This window comes from Staurois parvus, unplaced genomic scaffold (genome assembly GCF_062004578.1).
Source record: "Staurois parvus isolate SC_StPar_1 unplaced genomic scaffold, SC_StPar_1.0 ptg000244l, whole genome shotgun sequence".
NCBI lineage: Eukaryota > Metazoa > Chordata > Amphibia > Anura > Ranidae > Staurois > Staurois parvus.
The window spans coordinates 2,526,138-2,549,331 of record NW_028318040.1 but is presented as its reverse complement, the minus strand read 5'-3'; the positions used below and the strand labels follow the sequence as shown (position 1 = coordinate 2,549,331).

The 23,194-nt window shown below is 44.0% G+C and overlaps 1 protein-coding gene across 1 annotated transcript in view; it reads right to left on the bottom strand.

The window, feature by feature from the left end:
• PPA2 (inorganic pyrophosphatase 2) overlaps window positions 1-20,720 on the bottom strand; it is a 54,247-nt gene extending 33,527 nt beyond the window's left edge. Inside the window, exon 1 of the mRNA XM_089680516.1 lies at window positions 20,494-20,720. Within this exon, the coding sequence (XP_089536642.1) occupies window positions 20,494-20,653 (160 nt within the window). The 5' untranslated portion in view covers window positions 20,654-20,720. The remainder of the gene's footprint in view (window positions 1-20,493) is intronic.
• Between the last annotated feature and the right edge of the window lie 2,474 nt (window positions 20,721-23,194).

Below are 23,194 nucleotides of genomic sequence, written 5' to 3'. Positions count from 1 at the left end.
CTCTTAGATATACAAAATTGAATAAAATATTGTCAATGGTTCTCTAGTACACATGGATGATCATTGCAGTAGTCGCCATTTATCAAGAGCACTCTAAATTGAGTACTTAGTTTGTAGGGGTCTTTTTTTCAATTTGATCAGATTAATTGCATTCAATAATCATATCAATACACAATTGGTGACCCTTAGATTGTTAATACGGTAGAAAATGCAACAAAGCCATAATGTGCCCATAATGCATGCCCTCAGAGTCTTGACATGCAGGGGATAAAGGGAAAATATAAAAGGGAGATTTAAAATGTTAAAAAAAAAAAAAAGTATATATTATATATAAATAAATCGCCCACCCAACTGCTGAATTTTCAGTTCTCTGTGTGATATGCTTTTAATGTTAAATCTCTAGGTGGTTGAATATCTCATTAAACATTTGACTATTCTTTACTACAATTAATTGTAGGGGGGGGGGGGGGTTAAAACCCACATTCTGTACTGACATTTCTTTTCTGGTGATTAAAAATATATCCTTTCTATAATGTTCTCCCAATACTATAATGCTAGCAAAAACTCCACATATGCTCCAGGTGGCTTTTATTATGCTGCAATTCAGTTTATATGCTGATCGGTGACAGCAAAGTTTACCCACAGGAATTCTGAAATAATATAATAGCCTGTTTACGCATTTAAATCAAAAGAACTCAAAGCAGGAAAAGAACCCTTCCACTAAAACAAACACTGCTGTATGGCTGAGCTAATATCTATTCGGAGCTGGGCTACAGCAATGCTTTTGGTGTGCCACAGCAAGTTTTACCCGGTCAAATGATCTCATCCAGTGTCAAACAAAGTACTGCATACAGTAGGAAAGGCAAAACGGCCAAAAAAGGCACGGATCCAAGATCTCAAGTCACATCTCTGCAGCAGTACCGGCTACAAAGTTAAATGAAGACCGTGTGTTAAAGCCATGAGTTCCATCACAGCGCCAACTTTCCAAACCAGAAAAAAAAAAAAAAAAAAGGAAGAAGATCTGATAATCCGTGTGGGTTTTTTTTTTTTTTGTTTTTTTTTAGTAAGAAAGCACAATTTAGCATATGTTCAGTGTCTACACATTCTGGGCCATTACCAAGCTTGTGAAAGCCGAAAGCACGCACAAACATCCCCATGTCCCAAATGACAAAGCCCAAGCCTCTCTGGCACACAGCATTAGATTGTTGGATGTAGCCTAGCAATGTCTATACATTAGGCACTGGCAGGCTCCGCTGACACAAAGCTGTATTTTGAGAAGCCAGAGCCTGCTAGCATCTCTTGTCCTGCTAGTAAAGATTGTTTATTGAAGTAGAAGTTCCTTAGTTTGGATAGAATAGGGCAAGGTTAAAACCTCTGGCATTTTTTTTTTAAATAACCCCTGCTATACAAGATTTTAATGAATCCTCTGTACCAGATAGAAATAGAAATTGGGAAGAGAAGATCAATTTTTCTTTATCCCCAAAGTCGTAAGATGTCGCATTTTGGCCACACGCGTCCATGTGATTTGGAAAAAGGGGCTGTCGTTTCATTAGTGAGACATGTTTTCACCCCACAGACTTACAAAAAAGAAAAAAAAAAAAAGAAGAAGCCATTAATCAGCAGATTGCTGGTGCCATGCAGGTCTTCTGACCCGTCAGTATATCTGCTTGCTCATACATCCCCTACGAGCAAGCAGAGCAGAGCAAGCAGATACTTGCTGACAGAGAGGCTCAATTCAAAGACTGCTCCCCATTAAGGGTTGGCACCTTTGGGGAGCGGGTACACGAATTTGGCCTAGGTGATCAGAAGGTGTCCTCCCTCCCTGTAGTCTTTTGGGGAATGTGATAGGTCCCAGAAGACTACAGGACCATTCACGAAGTGCAGTGCTACTCGCCCATGCGCAGTGGGTACACGGCTGTGAAGCCGCAAACTGTCACAGCCGGTTGCCCACACTGAAGATGCCGGCCTCCTGGAATACAGGACGGCAGGTGAAACTGGCTGCGGGGGACACACCATGGGACAGGTAAGTGGCTGTTTTTTTTTTTTAAAGTCAGCAGCTACAATTATTTAGTAGCTGCTGACTTTGATAGGTTGAGTGAAACTCCGCTTTAAGCCCGGGTTCACATATATGCGGTGCAGTACATCACATGTGATTCACACAGGAACCGCACCGCATTCCTGTGCAAATCACATGCGATTTGTGAGCGGTGCAATTGGAGCCATACATTTTGTATGGCTCTAATCGCACCAAACCAAAAAGGTGCAGGACCCTTTTTTTGGTCCGCACTAGAATCGGATCTCATGGGTATTCACACCTATGCGATCCGATTCTACACATCGCACCGCATTTTGTGGACCGATTTTGGGGTGTTAACTTTATATACACACCAGCAGCGGTTTGCATGAACGAGGTGCGATTGTGATGCGGTGCAGAATTCGCACAGAAAACGCTGCAAATTCTTGACCACATCAGTGTGAACCCAGGCTTAAGGCCTCATGTACACAGGACATTTGGCCATCTCTCAGTCCCCTTTCCTCCGGGCAGCAGCATTTTGGCAGAAAAATTTTTGATGCTTGTAAACCCATTTAGGCATGTCAAGCGCTAGGGTGTCCAATTTCATTGGCCAGAATACCGTATTTTTCGCTCCATAAGACGCACTTTTTTCCCAAAAAAATATGGGGGAAAATGTCTGTGCGTCTTATGGAGCAAATACTGACCAGTCCTCCACCTGTCACCACCGCCGTGTTAGGGCCAGCGGCTGTCCCATCCCACTGCAGGCTGTCACCGGAGTTCACCCTACCTTATCCCCTCTCTCAGCGGGCTGTCCCCGCAGCTCTTCATAGCAGGCAGTCCCCTCGCCGAACCCAGCCAGCTTGCTCTGCAGTCCGGTCCGCCCTGCAGGCGTGGCCTGTCCTCTGAGCTCCTCCCCGCTCCTGGCATGTCTATGCACTGCGCTCCCTGCTCTGCAGTCCGGTCCAGTCTGCAGGTGTGGCCTGTCCTTACAGCTCCTCCATCTCCTGTACTATGTCTGCAGTCTCCGGTCATCTCCTGTACTATGTCCGCAGTCTCCGGTCATCTCCTGTACTGTGTCCGCAGTTTCTGGTCATTTCCTGTACTATGTCTGCAGTTCATTGGTTCAGATTATTTTTTTTCTAGTTTCCCACCTCTAAAACCTAGGTGCGTCTTATGGTCAGGTGCGTCTTATGGAGCAAAAAATACGGTAATTTATTTGGCCATTAAAATGAATTAAACACACACACACTTTCTGCCAAAAACGCTGCTGCTCCTGGACGCACAGGCAGTGGGTGTTTTTTTTTTTCAGCCTCTAAATGCCTATGTGTGCATGGACACACAGGCTAACATGCAGGGCATTAAGAGGCAGAAAAAAAAAAAAAGTTAGAAGCGCTTAGCAGCGTTAAAAACATCCGGTGTGCATGAGGCCTGACACTTAAGCATGGGACAGCATTTTCAAACCGAACAATGGCAAGTCTCAAAGGGGCTAAATGCAAGCTTTCCTTTTTAGTAGCACTAGGTACCTAGGTACCTGGTTCCTGGGATCTGTCCATTCCTCATACATGGTAGATGCTGAATAATTTAATCTGCTTGTTTTCCACATCCGTTGTGGAATCTAATGGCGAGATCTTGGCGCTAGTGTTCCAGGGTCTCAAAAAGCTTTGCCTAGGAAAAATTCTGATCCTCCCTGCTGATTGCCTCATATGTATTTACTTAGTTTTTATGAATATAAAAAGGAAACCTGTCCAAAAGTAAACTCTTGTAACTTTTACCTACAGGTACACCTTTAATAATGCTTACCTGTAGGTAAAAATAATATCTCCTAAACATGCATGTTTTAGGAGATATTCACTTTTTTTTTTTTTTTTTTTTTTAGAGCCAGCTCATGCACTCTGAACGTCACTCCCTCAGAGTACTGTGCCATGGCTATGGATTTCCACACGCATGTGCGGAGTGAGGTCATCGCGCCTTGGCCAGTCATAGGTCTGGAGCTCTCGAACCCGCAAGGAAGACCGGGTGAAGATGGAAGACTCTGCAGTGATGACGGCATGCCGCTGAAGGGCTTCATTTTAAGGAAAGTCTTTCAGAATGTGCTAGTATGTTATTCATACTAGCACATTATGACATTACCTTGCAGGGGATTTTTTTTTTTTGACCTGTGATTTACTAGCGCTTGAAGGCTGACTGATCTGACAAGGACAACTGCTTGCCTTTCATGCTCGTCCGCTAGCTTCTTTCCTAGAAAGTGTATGCAGGTCAGGAATTTTTATTTCACTGCTGCATGCTTTCTTGTTCTTGATCCATTCAGCACGACACCTAGCATTTTCTTTCCTAGAAAGTGTATGCAAATCAGAAATTTTGATGATCAACAATGGAAACCCATCAATTCCTCATGACAGATTTGCTTTAAAAACTGTGCTAACCTCTATTCATACCTTTAACCGCCTCCCACCGGCCATATAGTACAAGGACAGGGGCAAGGCGGTTCTCTCGTTCTGGGAGGACGTCATATGAAGCCCTCCCTAACTGCGCATGCGTGGCTCCAGGAACGCACAGCGATCGGTGGTGCGCTGTGTCCCTCGGACACAGCGGATTACCAATCAACAGAAAGAACTGAAGAGGTCGGCTCGGTCATGTGATCAGCTGTGTCCAATCACAGCTGATCGCATGTAAATAGGGAAATGCCAGTTATTGGCATTTCTCTCCTCACGACCTGTCACGCTTACAGCTCGAGGAGAGGAGAGCCGGTAATCGGCATCCCTCAGAGGAGACATGTACACTGATGATCAGTGTGCCCTGATGATCTGTGTAGCAGCAGCAGTGCCAGCTGTCAGTGCTCATCCATGCCACCTGCCAGTGCCCATCAATGCCCATCTGAGCTGCCTTTCAGTGTCACCCATCAGTGCCAGTCAGTTCCACCTACCAGTGCCCATCACTGCAGCCTCATTAGCGCACATCAGTGAAGGAGAAAAATCACTTTACAAAATTTTATAACAAAAACTAAGAAAAAATGTTTTGTTTTTTTCAACATTTTCAGTGGTTTTTAGTTTAAGAAAAAATAAAAAACCCAGAGGTGATTAAATACCACCAAAATAAAGCTCTGTCACAAAAAAAGATAAAATTTTTTATATGGGTACAGTGTTGCATGACTGCGCAATTGTCATTCAAGTGCAACAGCGCTGAAAGCTGGAAATTGGTCTGGGCAGGAAGGGGGTATAAGTGCTCCATAGGCAAGTGGTTAAAAGGCAAGATAAGCGAGAAGACACTTATTTCCATTTCTGGCCAAGGTCACACCAGTTTCAAACACCAAAACGTAAAGCAGGGCTTGAAAAAGCCGTTTGCCCAATGCGAGGAGAACTTCTTGTGTGGCGAGCGCAGATGATGGATGGAGCGGCTGCACCTGCGCTGCAAGCCTCATTGTGAAGCAGAGTTCCGGTTTCCAACTTCCGGCTTCTTCGGCACCGCCATTACACTGGCGGGGACAGGTGCAGGAGGTGTCCGCTCTCCTCTGCGGGGGATCACTGTAGAGAAACCACTGCACTGCCCTCACACAGAGCTCAGTGGCCTTAGTATACTGCAGTATACCTCTGAGCATAGGGCTACAAAATAAACTGTAAGACACTTGTTATTTACTGTTCCAAAACACATTGATTTTCTTTGTATAATTTTTTGCTAAAATACGACTGGACTTTAATAAATGAATAATAAAATTATAAAAGTATTATACAAAATCAGTTTAAAAGGAAAAAGTGCAATAATAACTGAAAATATGTGCTCACTAACAAAAATCATATCGTCATTATTATACAGTATTTATAAAGCGCCAATGGTTCGCTCAGCGCTGTACATTACAAAAAGTCTCTTTTTAAAGATGCAGGAGATAAACAAAAAAAAAAAAAAAAAATACAAAAATGTTCACTACAGGTTTAAAGCTTTAAAATGTGATATTTTGATTGCACCCTATTGCTATTAAGCTATTGTTGTTATGTTTAAATTGACATAATAAAGCTATGTTATAATTGCAGTTTTTTATATTTTGGACTCTTATTCTAAAGGGGCGTGGTTGGGGGGCAGGGCTGCAGGATGGGCCGGGGTTGGGGGCGGACCTGGGCAAGTTTGGGTGGGGCAACTGGAGGAGAGTAAGGTGTGTGCCTGGCTAGTAGGTCTAGACATGAAATTTTAAGCCCTGACGTAGAGCAAGACACAGGAGAGGGTGGCCATGGTTATGAGATGGGCAAATGATTGCACTGCAAATCGATAATACTTCTAAATAATAATCCACAAACATGCACACTCCCATTGGCTGAGCATACCCATCTATGCACTGTGCACCAACCTTAAAGTGGTATTAAACCCAAAAATCTAATACTGCAGCTTACCAATGCTTAGATGTGGTGGCAGCATCAGTCTCCTTCTCTTAGGCATTTTTCCCCCACATCTGTTTTCACCTAGTGATCTAGCCACCAGTTCCTGTATTAGAGTGCCTCCACTCTGGATGAAGGAGCACCTTTGGACAGGAGCATTGTCAGTCTGGAGGAAAGGGGAGTGTTAGATGTACTAGCAGATTTAAAAACACTAGAAAAATTGAAACCAATAGCCAAACTTCAACTAATACTTTAAAAGCCGTTACAGCAAACAGTGTTTTTCCCTTTTGGGATAAAGGCTTTACATAAATAAAAGCTGATCACTGTAAGCCCCCCGACAGGATTAAATGGTTTGTGTCATCTCTAACTGATACATTCTGGCTGGATCAGCAGGTGAAAATAAAAAGTAAATCTAACAAGGCCAAGTGGTTAACAGCTCCGCCTATCAGCACTAGTGTCATTGGTTTGAATTCCAACACCACTACCTGCATGGAGTTTGCATGTTCTCCTTGTGCCTGCATAGGTTTCCTCTGGGTACTCTGGTTTCCCACCACACTCCAAAGACATGCTGATCGGTTAATTGGCTCCTGTCCAAATTGGCTCTAGTATATGTATGAATGTGAGTAAGGGACCTTCGATTGTAATGTCCTTAAGGGCAGGGACTGATGTGAATGTATAATATATATGTAACACACGGCAAAAAGTGACACTATGCAAGTACCTGTGATACTATATACACACAAGTACCTGTAATTATTATTAATACATGCATACACCACATCTAAGAAATGGTAATCGTCTCAGCATCTGGGCCTTGACGCCGAGCAGCCGCATATTTCCATGCAATTAAAAAATACATCTGTGCTGAGAGCATGCACCCTGCGCACTCCCAGCACATATGTCTGCTACTCCCAGAAAGGTCCCGTTCTCCCCTTTCGATCGGGACCTTTTCCGATCATGTGACCGCCATGATGGCGGATCACAGCAGTCACATGACCCTAAAACTCTGCCCCCGGCTTCTGAAACTCTAAGGAAGGGCGCCGCATATTTGCGTGCGATTGGCGTCATGGGGTTAAATTGGTTTTAAACCCAAACGTAAACCATTATATTGCAGCTTACCGTTTCTTAGAGGAGGGAGAGAGAGAGGGGGAGGGAGAGAGAGAGAGAGAGGGGGAGGGAGAGAGAGAGGGGGGGGAGGGAGAGAGAGAGGGGGAGGGAGAGAGAGAGGGGGGGGAGGGAGAGAGAGAGGGGGGGGAGGGAGAGAGAGGGAGAGAGAGAGGGGGGGGAGGGAGAGAGAGGGAGAGAGAGAGGGGGGGGAGGGAGAGAGAGGGAGAGAGAGGGGGGGGGAGGGAGAGAGAGGGAGAGAGAGAGGGGGGGGAGGGAGAGAGAGGGAGAGAGAGAGGGGGGGAGGGAGAGAGAGAGGGGGGGGAGGGAGAGAGAGAGGGGGGGAGGGGGAGAGAGAGGGGGAGAGGGGGAGAGAGAGGGGGGGGAGGGGGAGAGGGAGAGGGGAGAGGGGAGAGAGAGAGAGAGGGGAGAGGGGAGAGAGAGAGAGAGGAGGGGGAGAGAGAGAGAGAGGAGGGGGAGAGAGAGAGGGAGGAGGGGGAGAGAGAGAGGGAGGAGGGGGAGAGAGAGAGGGAGGAGGGGAGAGAGAGAGGGAGGAGGGGGAGAGAGAGAGGGAGGAGGGGGAGAGAGAGAGGAGAGAGAGAGAGGAGAGAGAGAGAGAGGAGAGAGAGAGAGAGAGAGAGAGAGAATTATGCTACCTTTTTCACAGGGTGCTTTTTTTGCCGACACGGTCTCTTAAAGCGGAGCTGTAGCCAAATAGTTAAACACATTCTTATACAGTTAATACATATAACTGAACATTTTTATCTGACAAAATATTCTTGCATCGTCAGGAGCATGACCACTTTCTCTAATACAGGGAAAGTGCAATTCCAGGCAAAAAGGCAGATGCAATCAAGATACTAATGACACCATTAGTATTATTAGTATTTTTTGGCTGGGTAGTAACCTTGCACAAAATTATAAAACAAAGAAAAAAAAAAATTCCTAGCTCAACTGTCCAGCCAGCTTGCAATAAACTGAATTAGCCTGTCCGACAGTAACAACAACAAAAAAAAAAAAAAAACACACCACACATTTGCAAATACATGCGTAAGCTGCAGATTCACTTCACGCACACTGGTGTTCTGCAGTTCCTAACTATAAGTTTTGAGAGCCTTGAATAGGAGCACATATATAAAATAGATAGATTGAGGGCAGGGGTGCATTGGAGACCCAGCATATAACACAATGGAATGTAACAATTGTGCGCGATAGAAACATGAAAGCTGTAGGCAACAGCCATCTTGTTAGGGTCTCAGCCATTTTGTTTCATAAACAGTGAACTCCCTCCGCCCCCCCTTGCAAACTGTGGAATTTGTAGCTGTAAATTCTAACGAACTTCAAAAGAGCCTCTTATCTGAACTAAAATAGACGCCAGCATCCAGACATGGACAGAGATGTTAACAGTTAGTCGTGGCAGGATGGCTGTTTCCACAAACCATCGTAAAACAACAAGAACTCAGACATCACACATGATGTGTAAGGCCATTATATTTACAGTGCCCTGTGTTAGTACAGCCAGAGCGACATACCTGTAAGTCACTTTGCCTGTAGCTGCCGCCCAGTCGCAGTACATTGCAGGCGGGCAGAAAGCGGTTAAAGTGTTATTAACCCAGGACCCTGCATTTACTATATCGGGTCTCCTACAGTACACAGAAATCCAAATAAACTGCTAAATACCTTTTCTCATCAGCAGTATATAGCAGTGACTTGAATCAGTGTCCAGCCAAGCACTGGGTAATTTTATAGGAGGGGTTCTCCTCAGACTGTCCTATGAGGCTGCATAAACCCGACCCTGTTTGGACAGTGCTTATTCGCTCTGTGCCAATCACATGCACCCTCTCTAGCAATACACAGAGCATGTGCAGACTTGCCACTGCTGCTCTAACTAGGACAGATAGATTGGGGACAGCAAAATAAGGGGAGGATCAGAAAAGACAGGATCAGACAGCCTTTTCACACAATGCAGAGGATTAACCCTTTAGGTTCCACAGTGAGTATAACAAAGCATGCTTTACTGCATACACTGATTTTACTGTTGTGGGTTTAGTAACGCTTTAAAACTGTGTGGCCCTACAAGACATCAAATACCTAAGATACTCAATATCAGAGCTTTAAAGTTTAGCATTGTATACAAAAAAAAAAAAAAAAAAAAAAAAAAAAAACACGTAAGGCGAGTCTGGGGATTTTTCCATCGGAGAGCCAGCTGTGCGGGGTCTCCTATTGCTGGGTGGCTGCCAAAAACTGCCAAGGAGAGTGCCCAGCAAAAACAAAAAAACACACCCTAGAGACAACATTGTATATTATTGATTTCTCTTTATACCACTGCATCTTGATTTTCACAGACCGTCCAAGAAGTTCAGTAGGAGTCAACTCCCTAAAGCCTGTGCAGCAAATATTTCTCCCTCTACTATCACCAATCACATTTAAAAAGGTTTAAAGATCCTAACTGCATTTATTCTCATACACAGCCGACTTTTCTTTTTTTTTTTTTTATGTGAGAAACAGCAAAGACGGCTGTAAGGAAGGGGTCCCCCTTTAACATACAGTCCCTGACTGTTACAGCATGCATTCTTCAGTACCCTGCCCCTTTGTTATTCAATGTTGGGAGAAGAGCCAGTCATGTAGAAGATACAGAAGGGGAGTCTTTGCTCCACATCAGGAGGTCTAATTCCTGGAGATTTAGTACCATGAAAGTCTATATTAGAATCAGGTGATCCCCACAGCACTCCCTCCTAGTTTGAATTTAGTGGAACTGAACATTGATCCTGGAATGGGGCTTTAAAATGAACCAGCAAGATTAGAAACAAGAAGCTGCCATTGCTGATGTAGTAGAATCTGGGGTGGTCATCCTAAACCTTTATTACTTGTGATTCACTGCCCTGCAGCCAGTTCTGTCTAAATCTGATCTTCCATCCAGTATGGGAGTCAAGTCATTGTTTCACTTGGTAGCAAACGATGGAATCAGGCTGATATCCAAGGAACCTACACCTTTGGACAAGACAGCGAAGGCAGTCCCCTTCTTTCGTGTTCTCTTTAACATAAGGCTTCATACCGGAGGGTATTTCTTGGGGCATTGCAACCAAATGATGTAGGAATGTGACTGGAACTCTGAAGAAGTTAAAAATTTAAATGATCTTGAACCAAAAAGTAAAAGTAAGGAAACGCAACTTGTTGATGCAGATGACACTTTTATGAAGTACAGTTCCAGGTTTTGATTTGCATCAAACAAGAGTAAAATCACAATGGACTGTGCATATGTAATTTTACATTTTTAAGTAAATAAAAACCTTGTGGATTTTCTCTTTTAGCTACTTGGCTCCTAACTATCTATACATAAAAAAAGCAAAAGAAGCGAGCGATCGGACTCACAAAAAGCAGCTGGCATAAAAGGATGAACCCTTATATCCTCAAAAACGCAAAATGCTGCGCTATACAATATTACAAAAATCCTAATGAATAAAGTGACAATAGTGACAAAGTGAAGGCGCTGAAATAGCGCTAAAATGAATAATATTGCATGAGTGTCCTGCAGAATATCAGCGAGTAAGTGATATTTGCAGATAAATATAAAGTGACAATGGTGAACAGTCCAATATAAAATAAATGGATGAGATCATTCGGATGAATATCACAAGTCCCAGAAATCTCCATGATGAATGGGTGAAAGTTACTCTGTGCTTGAAAATACTATATGAATGCACTCACAAGAAGCGCATATTAAATGCGCATAGAAATATATCCAGCTCCTCCACAGGTAGGGAAAACTTCCATCAGGAAAATCATGGTATGGAGACAAGGAAACACCACTGGCTGCTGACAGCTTTACAGGAATGACTCCGGCACCACCACTGGCCTCTCATTGCATTACAGGGATGGCTCAGGAAAACTCTCCACCATGGACACAGCCAGCAGAAATATTGCAATCAACCTTGGGGAAAATAGTAAAAATGGCTGCCGGACCTTTGTGAGGATGCGGCGGCGTGACGTCAGTATGGCAGGCTCCACTGACTCGTTTCATGCGCATGCACGTTATCAAAGGGATGTGCCTCTGATAACATGCATGCGCACGAAACGCGTCCGGGAGCCTGCCGTACTACTTTTTTTTTTTTTTTTACATTCACTCCTTAACCCATTCCTGAGCAGCCCTCGGGTGGTTTTCCCTGAGCCAGTAGAGTACTGTGAGCATGAGTCCCCAAGGATCCCATCCCTGTTCACTTAGGGAGCACCTGCAGGACAAGCAAATGTGACCTAACCAATACTCCACGGAGTCCTCTTATACCTATCTCTAAGGCTTTGCCAGCAATGGACCCTGATGTGACCCCAATTGAGAGGGACATCTCCAGGTAGGTTAGAAGAAAACACCATCCCAGGACATTGGTTTCCAAAGATTAAAATTAATGAACAGGTCAGCCTTCCAGATGAGCAAAGGCACATGGCTTACAGTTCCAAATAGGTTTGTAGCAATGTCAGGACAGAAGTCATTATTTAAACACTGGATCTGTGGCAGGATCATAAACACAGCGACATACCCTGGCTACTTCTCAGCTGCTTAACTGGTCAGATTATTTTTGTTAACACCCCCCTCACAGACAAGAAAACAGGGGCTTCCCCTGCAGCTGACTGCTCTCATGTACCATCAAAAGAAGGAAGACCTGTCAAGTCTTATGACAGCCACTGCACCATCTTGCTTATTGACTGGATTGTGCTGAAACAGGACTTGATATGCATTTTTATTTTCAACCCTATTGCATTGTTGTCTGTTACCTTTGTAATACCCTTTTTTCTGTATATATTTTATTTGCAACATTTTTTCCTTTAACACTTTTCAAATATTGTTTAATAATGACAACTGTGTCTAGGCTCCATTTATATCTAAGCGTGGCATTTTCCCCGCACATATTTTACAGCGATTTTTGCGCATTTGAGCTTTGGCTTTCTTTTCCCTTTTTTATTAGGCAATAGAGAAAAATATCATCTGTTGCTAGGTTTTTCTGCTTCAGCTTTTATTTTTTTCTTTTATTAATTTATTATTTTTTGTTAGGATAATAGAATAAATGTAAAATAAATATACAAGTAAATAAAAATAATCATAAATAAATATAAATAAAAATGAACCCCTAACCTTAAAAAAAAAACAAAAAAAAAAAAAACAAATTATCATCATCATTAACAAACATCTAAACCTGACCGAACAAAAAAATACAATAATTTAATAAATGAAAATATACACAAATAAATACTTGTAATAAATAATTATTCCATAACCTTAACCCCTAAAACAGTTTTAAAATAATATTATTGTATTTTTTGTTCTGATGTTTATTCATTTTTTTTTTAAGGTTAGGAGCTTTTTTTTTTTTTTTTTTTTAATAGGTGTATTTAGTTTACATTTATTTATGCATATATTACTTTTTTTATACATATTCTCAATTGAGCAGAAAATTGTGCGTTTCTATTCTTTTCTATGAGAATAAAAATGCGCCAAAACGTGCAGATCTGCCCAATTTGAGCTACAACAGTAGCTACAAAAAACTTTGAGCTTCAGGAGTTCTGCTTCAGGCGACTTGGAGCAGAGATATAAACCATCTACATAAAGTAATATTGATTATTTCCCCGTTTTTGAGCTTCAAGCTACAAAACGCTCAGGTGTGAATGGGGCCTAATGCTCTAACACAAAGCCAAAAGAATCCCTGTCTTTCGAAGACCACTACTGTAGTGTATATTACTGAATATACCAGTCTGTGGTGATAGCGAGTGTTAGTCATTTATTTTAAATTTATAAAGTCATAATTGCTATTGCTAATATTGTGAACATTACTAGTTTTTTGATACAAGTAGTTTGTGGCAGTAAAGAGTTAATTCCTTAGTTAACTAAACCCAGTGGCAATTGCTCTCAGTCTGCTGGCACTTAGGTTGTGGAACTGCAAATTAAAAAAAAAAAACTTTGTGCAGTGTGAGGCTGAGAGTGTCATTGTTGCGTATCCTAAGTGTGGGCACCCGGCTCTAAGAGCTTATGGTCACACAGACAGGTGCCCACTGCACTTTGTGAATAGCCTCGTAGTCTTCTGGGGCCTGTCATGTGTCCCAGAAGACAACAGGGGGACAACTCCAGCTTCCGATCACCTAAGCGATCGAAGCAGAAGAAGGTACCTGTCAAAATCAGGTACCAGCTCCCCCAAGATGACGATCCTTAACCACTTGCCCTCCAGAGGATTTACCCCCCTTCCTGACCAGGCCATATTTTGCATTACAACACTGCACTTTCGGTGGCATCTGATTGCCTGTGCGGTTTTTATTTTTTGCGCTCTAAGCAAGCGAAAACCATCAATTTTGAAAAAAATAAATAAATATTTTGGACTTTCTATTAAACATGTCTAGTAAAAAAAAAATATGTATTCTGCTACAGTGAAGGAAGTATTAAGTATTTGATCCCCTGCTGATTTTGAATGTTTGCCCACTCACAAAGAAATAATCGAATGGAATCGAATGGTAGGTGTATTGTAACAGACAGAAAAGAAATAAGTATTTGATCCCCTTCACAAAACATGACTTAGTACTTCAAACAAATCTCTTGTTGGCAATCACAGAGGTTAGACATTTCCTGTAGTTGGCCGCAAGGTTTGCACACATCTCAGGAAGGATTTTTGCCCACTCCTCTTGGCAGATCCTCTCCAAGTCATTAAGATTTGGTGGCTGACATTTGGCAACTCGAAATTTCAGCTCCCTCCACAGATTTTCAATCGGATTAAGGTCTGGAGACTGGCTAGGCCACTCCAGGACCTTAATGTGCTTCTTCTTGAGCCACTCCTTTGTTGTCTTGGCCATGTGTTTTGGGTCATTGTCATGCTGGAACACCCATCCACGACCCATTTTCAATGCCCTGGCTGAGGGAAGAGGGTTCTCATCCAAAATTTGACGGTACATTGCCCCGTCCATTGTCCATTTGATGTGGTGCAGTTGACCTGTCCCCTTACCAGAAAAACACCCCCAAAGCAGAATGTTTCCACCACCATGTTTAACAGTTGGGATGGTGTTCTTGGGGTCATAGGCAGCATTCCTCCTCCTTCTCCAAACACAGGGAGTTGAGTTGATGCCAAAGAGCAAGATTTTGGTCTCATTTGACCACAACACTTTCAACCAGTCCTCTTCTGCAGCATTCAGATGTTTAGTGGCAAACTTCAGATGGGCCTGGACATGCGCGTTCTTAAAGTAGAGGGACCTTGTGGGCACTGCAGGACTTCAATCCTTGTCTGCATAGTGTGTTACCAATTGTTTTCTTGGTGACTGTGGTCCCAGCTGCCTGGAGATCATTGACAAGATCCTCAAGTGTAGTTTTGGGATGATTCCTCACTGTTCTCATGATCATTGACTCTCCACGAGGTGGGATCTTGCATGGTGCACCAGACCTAGGGAGACTGACAGTTGTTGTGTTTCTTCTATATGCGAATGATTGCACCAACTGTTGTCACCTTCTCACCAAGCTGCTTGGCGATATTTTGGTAGCCCAGTCCAGCCTTGTGTAGGTCTACAATCTTGTCCCTGATATCCTTCGACAGCTCTTTGCCATGGTGGAGAGTTTGGAATCTGATTGTTTGATTGCTCCTGTGGACAGGTGTCTTTTATACAGGTAACAAAATGAGATTAGCAGCACTCCTTTTAAGAAACTGCTTCTAATCTCAACTTGTTACCTGTATGAAAGACACCTGGTAGCCAGAAATCCTGCTTAATGATAGGGGATCAAATACTTATTTCCCTCATGAACATGCAAATCAGTGCATAATTTGTTGTTAGACATGCACCTACCATTCAATTTTTAGACTGATCATTTTTTTGTGAGTGGGCAAACATTCAAAACCAGCAGGGGATCAAATACTTATTTCCTTCATTGTACATGTCTTTGCTAAAAAAAAAACCCCAATGCGTGTAAATTAATTGGTTTTCCGAAAAGTTATAGCATTTACAAATGGCGTATAGATACTGGGTTTTTGTTTTTTTCCTACTAGTAATTGCAGCGATCAATGACTTTGCAGGACTGTGGCTGGGGGACACTGGGGGGGAAATTAACTTGGTGTCACTGACATCCCCAGTGACAGCAATACAGTGCTAAAAAAACAGAAACAGCACTAACACTGTACTAATGACACTGGGCAGGAAGGGGTTAATGTGAAGGGTGATCAAAGGGGTTAACTGTGTGTAGGGAGTGTATTACTAGGGGACAGGGGGTGTGATTTACTGTAAGCACACTGCACAACACGACAAACCAATGTGCAGGGGCTGACAGGGGAGAGATCTGTATGGTTTACATACAGGTCTCTCCCAGGTCAGTGATACTCAGCGATTGCCAGTGGGGAATCACCCAGGACCTGGTGATCGACAGCTGAGGCCGCCAATGGTGGCATGGGTAGGGAGCATGCGCTCCCCCTGCTCGAAAATGCAAAATCACACAATTATGCACAGCCCTGCCACCCTGTAGCAGTATTTCTGCTATAGGGCAGCGGGAAAGCAGGTAAGGAGCAGTCAGCCACCGGGTCCTTAATGAAAACAAAAGAAGTGCCAGTTAAGAATAAAAAAAAAAAAATCAAAGGAAGTGCCAGTTAAGAATAAAAAAAAAAAATCAAACAAAAAACCCTGCATGAAGGTCCCCCCTCCAATCCTTATAAGACCCTTATCAGAGCATGCAGACCTGAACCATACCAGGCAACATGCCTTCAACATGAGGGGGGTGCTTTGGGGAGGGGGCCTCTTCCCCAAAACTCTAGGTGGTGGTTGTGGGGATATGCAGCTCGGAATCTGGAAGCCCCAGATCCCACCCCTCCCCCCCCCCAAAAAAAAGTTTGACAAGTTCTTTATTAAAAAAAACAAAATAAATAAAATGTCCCCCGAAGTAGATACGTCAGTTACAATGAATGCACAAAAAAGAAAAACCGCTGCCTGCCAAACAGAACGTTTCCATTTCAAGGACACACATCGAATGACAGGTGAACACGGGGGCATCAACCCCCCCCCTCCCCACTGTGAGGAAGGGCACTTACCTGTTTCTCCTCCCCTCCCACCTTTCTGGCCTGCATGCTCAGGTAAGGGTCCAGTTTGGATTGGGGGGTGGTAGACACCTTCACTGTTTGTCTTTTTTTAACCACTTGCCTTCCAGAGAATTTACCCCCCTTCCTGACCAGGCCATTTTTTTGCAAAACGGTGCTGTGTTACTTTAACCACCTCCCGCCTGCCATATAGTAATATGACAGGCGCAAGGTGGTTCTCTCTTTCTGGGAGGACGTCATATGACGTCTTCATATTCTCACTGCGCATGCGCGGCTCAAGGAGCGCGACGATCGGCGGTGCGCTGTGTCCCTCGGACACAGCGGATCACCGATCACAGAAAGAGCTGAAGATGTTGGCTTGGTCATGTGATCAGCTGTGTCCAATCACAGCTGATCACATGTAAACAGCGAAATGCCGGTTATCGGCATTTCTCTCCTCTCGGCCTGTCACGCTGACAGCTCGAAAGGAGAGCCGGTAATCGGCTTTCTGCGGAGGGGACATGTACACTGATCATCAGGGCACTGATGATCAGTGTGCCGATGATCAGTGTGGCCCCAGCAGTGCCTTATGTCAGTGCTCATCAGTGCCTCATGCCAGTGCACATCAATGCCACATATCAGTGCCCATCTGAGCTGCCTTTCAGTGTCACCCATCAGTGCCAGTCAGTGCCACCTATCAATGCCACCAATCAGTGCCACATAACAGTGCCCATCAGTGATGCCTGTCAATGCCCATCAGTGCCACCTACCGGTGCCTCCTCATCAGTGCCCATCAGTGCCACCTATCAGTGCCCATCAATGCATCCTCATTAGCGCACATCAGAGAAGGAGAAAAATCACTTATTTACAAAATTTTAAAATATTTTTTTTTAAATTTACAGTGGTTTTTGGTTTGTTTAAGAAAAAATAAAAAACCCAGAGGTGATTAAACACCACCAAAATAAAGCTCTATTTGTCACAAAAAAATGATAAAAATTTCATAGGGGTACAGTGATGTTTGACCGCGCAATTGTCATTCAAAGTGCGACAGCGCTGACAGCTGGAAATTGGCCTGGGCAGGAAGGGGGTATAAGTGCCCTGTAGGCTAGTGGTTGCCTGACAATTGTGTGGTCATACAATGCTGAACCCAAATTAAATTTGCATACTTCTTCCTCCCACAACTAGAGCTTTCTTTCCATGGTATTTGATCGCCTGTGCGTTTTTTATTTTTTGCACTATAAATCGACATTTCGTCATAAATTTAGGACAAAATGTATTCTGGGACATGTCTTTTCTAAAAACAATCCCAATACTTGTAAATTAATTGGTTTGTGTGAAAGTTATAGCATTTACAAATGACGGTATATATGCCTTTTTTTTTTTTTTTTTTTACTAGTAATGGCGGCGATCAGCGACTTATAGCGGGACTGCAGTGGGCATTCTGACACTGATGGGACCTGACTTGGTATCACTGACACCAATACAGTGATCAGTGCTAATAAAATGCACCGACACTGTACTAATGGCACTGGGTAGGAAGGGGTGATGTGAGGCGATCAAAGGGTTAACTGTGTGCTGTTTCGCTATGTGGGATGTGTGCGTTTCACTAAGCACACTGCTTTTTATGGCTCTGCAGAGCCATACAAACTAGTGTGCAGGAGCTGACAGGGAAGAGATCTGTTTTTATACACAGGTCTCTCCCCCGTCGAAGATACTCGGCAATCACCGGCCAGGACCCAGTGATTGACAGCTGAGGCCATGAATGGTGAACTGCAAAATCACATATATATGCACACATGATTTTGCACACCCGTGCCGCCCTGTACTGGTATTTCTGCTATAGGGCGGTGCGGAAGTGGTCAACTGCCACTTGATTTGTTTACATTTTGCTGACAGCGGGGAATCCCATTGACAGCAGATGAGTCATGGTTGTTAAGGACACAGTAGTCACCTGCTCCTTAACAACCACAGCTATTTACAATGAATCAAGACCATTATGGAACAAATTCTAAAAGGACGTCATCTGAATGAAACAAATGCATTTGTTATTTTTTCATTAAAACTTTTCGGATTTGTTGCAATTCATTTCTAGGTTCATTCCAAAATTCAAATGCATCCGAATCTCCAAAAAATTAAATTTTACTCTGATGAATATCATTGCTTACTATGTGTGAAATTTTCACACATCATTGCTTACTACGTGTGAAATCTGTGAATAATCACAGAGGTCAGATGGTACAAGGCTATTCACAACAGCCTTGTACCATGTGGCAAGCTGTGACCAATCACAGCTCACACAGTATTTCTCACTGGCTGCAAGAATGCAGCCAGAGAGAAGGAGAAATGATTGCTTTTACACCCATAAAGGCTGTAAAAACAATCAGTGTAAAAAAAAAAAACTCATCACCCCCCCACAAGTAGTAAAGTGTCACTATGGTGACACTGTACTGCTAGGGTAAGAGTATGTAAAAAAAAAAAAAAAAAAAAGTTTTAAAAAAAATTATAATTTTTGCTTATAAAATAAATTTGGGTTTTTTTTTTTTTTTTTATTAAAAAGTTAACTGAATACATTTTGGCCAAGATGAAGAAAGATTTGCAAAATTTTAGAAGAAAAATTTTTTTTTCAAAAATTTTTGGACTTTTTCATTAATATAGGAAAAAAAAATAAAAAATCCCAGTGCTGAATTAATACCACCAAAATAATGTTTTAACTGTCTCAAAAAAATTAATATGGGTACAGTGTTGCATGAACACACAATTGTCAAAGTGTGACAGCACTGAAAGCTGAATATTGGCCTGGACTGGAAGAGGGTAAAAGTGTCTGGACAGGAAGGGGGTAAAAAAAAAAAAAAAAAAAAAAAAAAAAAGGAACAGAATTCCCAATGCTCACATTCAGTATGGATGGGGGAGTCACTCTCGCTGAGCTATTATATCCTGCCAGCATAGAGCCTTCTCTGCTGGCAGAACAAAGATCAGCATTGCCGGCTATAGCCAGTGGCACTTATCATTCGATAAAAAACCAACAGGCTGGTTGTGCACAAGTCGATTGACAGATTCAAAATGAACGGCAGCCCCATGCGTCTTGCAAGATCAGAGTGTTTTGGCTGCGGGAACAGGTACAAATCCTGCACTGGCAACCAGCCCGCGGGCTAGTGTGAACCCACTGTAAATGTAAGGGTTTTCCATGTCATCATGTGACTGCAAAGCATTTACTGGTCCATGTGTCACTGCCAGTTAAACCCCATAGTGCAGAGACATCACCCATCAGCATCCACAGTTCCAGGATGTTATCAGGGAGCACGAGTTTGTGTTTGGTCCAAACCTGGAAGTCAGCTGTCATCACTGAGCCAATGAGCTGCAGGCGGTGTATTTCCCACCCTGCACATATACCAAGGGACAGGAATGCTTGTGACATCATAGGGCCAATGACCACAGGTCTAGGTGTCCACAAGGGCAATGTCACAGGCAAACCTGTCCCTTTGTGTATGTGTGCAGCATGTGTGGAATCCTCCTGCTGCCGTTCATTGGCCCAGCAATGTCATTCAACATCCAAGTTCAGAAGAAAACCAAGCTGGTGACTAGTTGTCAGTCAGCAGAGTGCTCATGTCCACCAGCATCAACATCAGAGAGTGGATAGAGCTGGGACGTTTGCAGTCTCTAACCACATAAAAGACAACTGCATTTAGATGGCAATTTACTATAGAAGGTCTATGGCGGAGCCACATGTATCTTGTGTAGCCGTGCTTCCACTTTAAGTCAAGGTCACATGTCCCTGCAGGGAGTCAGGTGGAAGGTCAGTGAAGGAAACCCAGGAGATATTAGCAGGCTCGTCAGACCAGCGTGACACACTAACCCGCAGCTGCAGCACAGTCCACGTGCGGCTCAGAAGAGAGGGGGGGCTCTGTGCGGGAATACTTCTCATTCACAGCGCAGCACGACCGTGCCACAACCTAACGCCCCTCTCCGTGTGGAGGCAGCAGCGTCTACTTACTGAAGTAGAGCCGGTACTCTGTGGTGTTGGGCCGCCCTCTTTCTTCAATGCCATAGCGCTGCATGCTGAGGCGGCGGAGAAGCGCCGGGGGCCTTCCTAGGCACTGAGTCCAGGCAGCTGGGCACAGCCTAAGCGAGCCGTATCGCCATAGCGCGCTCATATTTTATCCCCTCCTCTGTCAGTCAGGCTCGGCCCCTACAGGCTCCGGAGGACAAGCCGACACTGCCATCTACACGCCTGACAAGGGCACGGCACGCAGCTGAGGCGTCCAGAACATGGCCGCTGGGAAAACAAAAGCCAAGCCACAGAAAATGGCTGACCGGCCTCTCGACGCTGATTAGCCGGCGGCCCTTCTACATGACAGAGCTGGCGCTATGGGGAGCTTTCCCTTCCTCTTCTAATGTACTAAGTCTACACCACAGCAATTGTCCTGTCTGTAACACACAGCCGACCTTTACATGGATAAATATAGATTGGACTTCAGAAGTATGGAAGCCGATATTTTTTTTTATTAACCACTTTCAGACCGGGCATATTCGGACACTTCTCAGATATATGGAGCAGCTTTTTCTTTCACTAGAAGCTTGCTTAGCACCCCCAAAACGTTTTTTTTTAAAGCAGAGACCCTAGAGCACTGTTGTCAAATTAGCGGCCCTCCAGCTGTTGCCAAACTACAAGTCCCATGAGGCATTGCAAGATTGACCGTTACAAGCATGACTCCCAAAGGCAAGCATGATGGGACTTGTAGTTTCACAACAGCTGGAGGGCCGCCAGTTTGACACAACTGCCCTAGAGAATGAAATGGTGGGTGTTGCAATTTCTTTTATGTCACGTGATGTGTGCGCAGCTGTTTTTCAAATCCAAGTTTTTTGGAAGAAAATATATTTTAATGAATTTTGGTGCCTAGAAACACAATATAATACCCAATTTTTTGGTAAAATATAAATGATGTTATGCTGAGTAAATGGACACCTAAATTGTTCTGCTTTAAAATTTCACACGCGTGAGAAACGGAGACAAATTGCGTACATTTAATTATCCCTAGATAGCACTTTAAAAGCCTTCACAGCATGGGTGTCAAACTGGCGGCCCTCCAGCTATTGCCAAACTGCAAGTCCCATGAGGCATTACAAGATTGACAGTTACAAGTATGACTCCCAAAGGTAGAGGCATGATGGGACTTGTAGTTTCGCAACAGCTGGAGGGCCGCCAGTTTGACACCCCTGCTTTACAGGTTACCAGTTTAGAGTGACACAGAAGGCAGTAGAATCATAGCTCTCACTCTGACATTCACAGTGATACTTAAAGCGGAGCTCCACATAAAAAGGGAAGTTCTGCTTTAAGGACTGGTCCCCTGCTCCCCGTTAAGGATTGGCACCTTTGGGAACAGGTACCTGAAATTGACAGGTACCCGCTCCCACTTCCGCTGAGATCACCTAAGCTAGGGGTAGGCAATCTGTGGCTCTCTAGCTGTTGTGGAACTACATTTCCCATGAGGCATTGCAACATTACAAAACTGACAGTTACAGCTATGGCTTGCATAGGCATGATGGAACTTGTAGTCCTGCAACAGCTGGAGAGCCGCAGGTTGCCTACCCCGAAGCGGAAGTTGCCCTCCTACCCTCCTTCCCCATAGTCTTCTGGGACACATGACAGGTCCCAGAAGACGATGGGACCATTCAGGAAACGCAGTGCATCTCACACATGCTGTCACAGCTGGGTTCCCACACTGAAGATGTCAGCACCTGGAACACCAGACAGCCGGTGAAACGGGCTGTGGGGAGGACACCACGGGATCGTGGGACAGGTGAGTGGCTTTTTTTTTTTTTTTTACAGTGAGTGGAACTCCACTTTAACATGTGTGGTGTGATAGCTTTTTATGTATGCGCAAGGAACTGACGTGCATTCACCTTTGCACAAGGGGACGGGTGATTTTAATTTGTTTTTTCATCAACTTTTTGCTATCACTGGATGAACAACGTGATAGTATGGGCAGTGACAGGTACTCTTTTCTAAGAGGTCTGTGGGATGGGAGAGCCCAGAAAGGCAGTAGGAAGGGACCTCCTTCCACGACCTGCAAAAGTGATCCTGTGACTAATTAGCCGCTAGGATTGCCTTTACAAAACAGTCCATCAGCAGCTGAAAACAGATACCAGGATGATGCCTGTAGCTGTATGTATAACGCTAAACCACTTGACGTTCCACAATGTACTGGTACATTGCTAGTGCTTAAGTGGTTAATCCAAAAGCGGTTTTATTTGATTTGAAATGGGCATAAATTAACCGCTTTCCCGCCACCCTATAGCAGATATACTGCTACAGGGTGGCAGGGGTGCGCAAAATCACGTATATATACATGATTTTGCCTTTCCGGGTAGGGGGCGCAAACCCTACCCACGTCGCTACTCGCGGCCTCAGCTGTCAATTACTGGGTCCCGGCCTGTTATTACTCGCCAGCACCTGGTGATAGCCGAGCATTACCAACGGAGGGAGAGAACTGTATTGCATAGCAGAGCCATACAAAGCAGTGTGCTTACAGTTGAAAGCACTAACACAGCACACAGTTAACCCTTTCATTGCCCCACATGTTAACCCCTTCCTGCTCAGTGCCATTAGTACAGTGTCACTGCATTTTAGTAGCACTGCTCACTGTATTGGTGTCACTGGGGATGTCAGTGACACCAAGCCAGTTCCCCCCGGT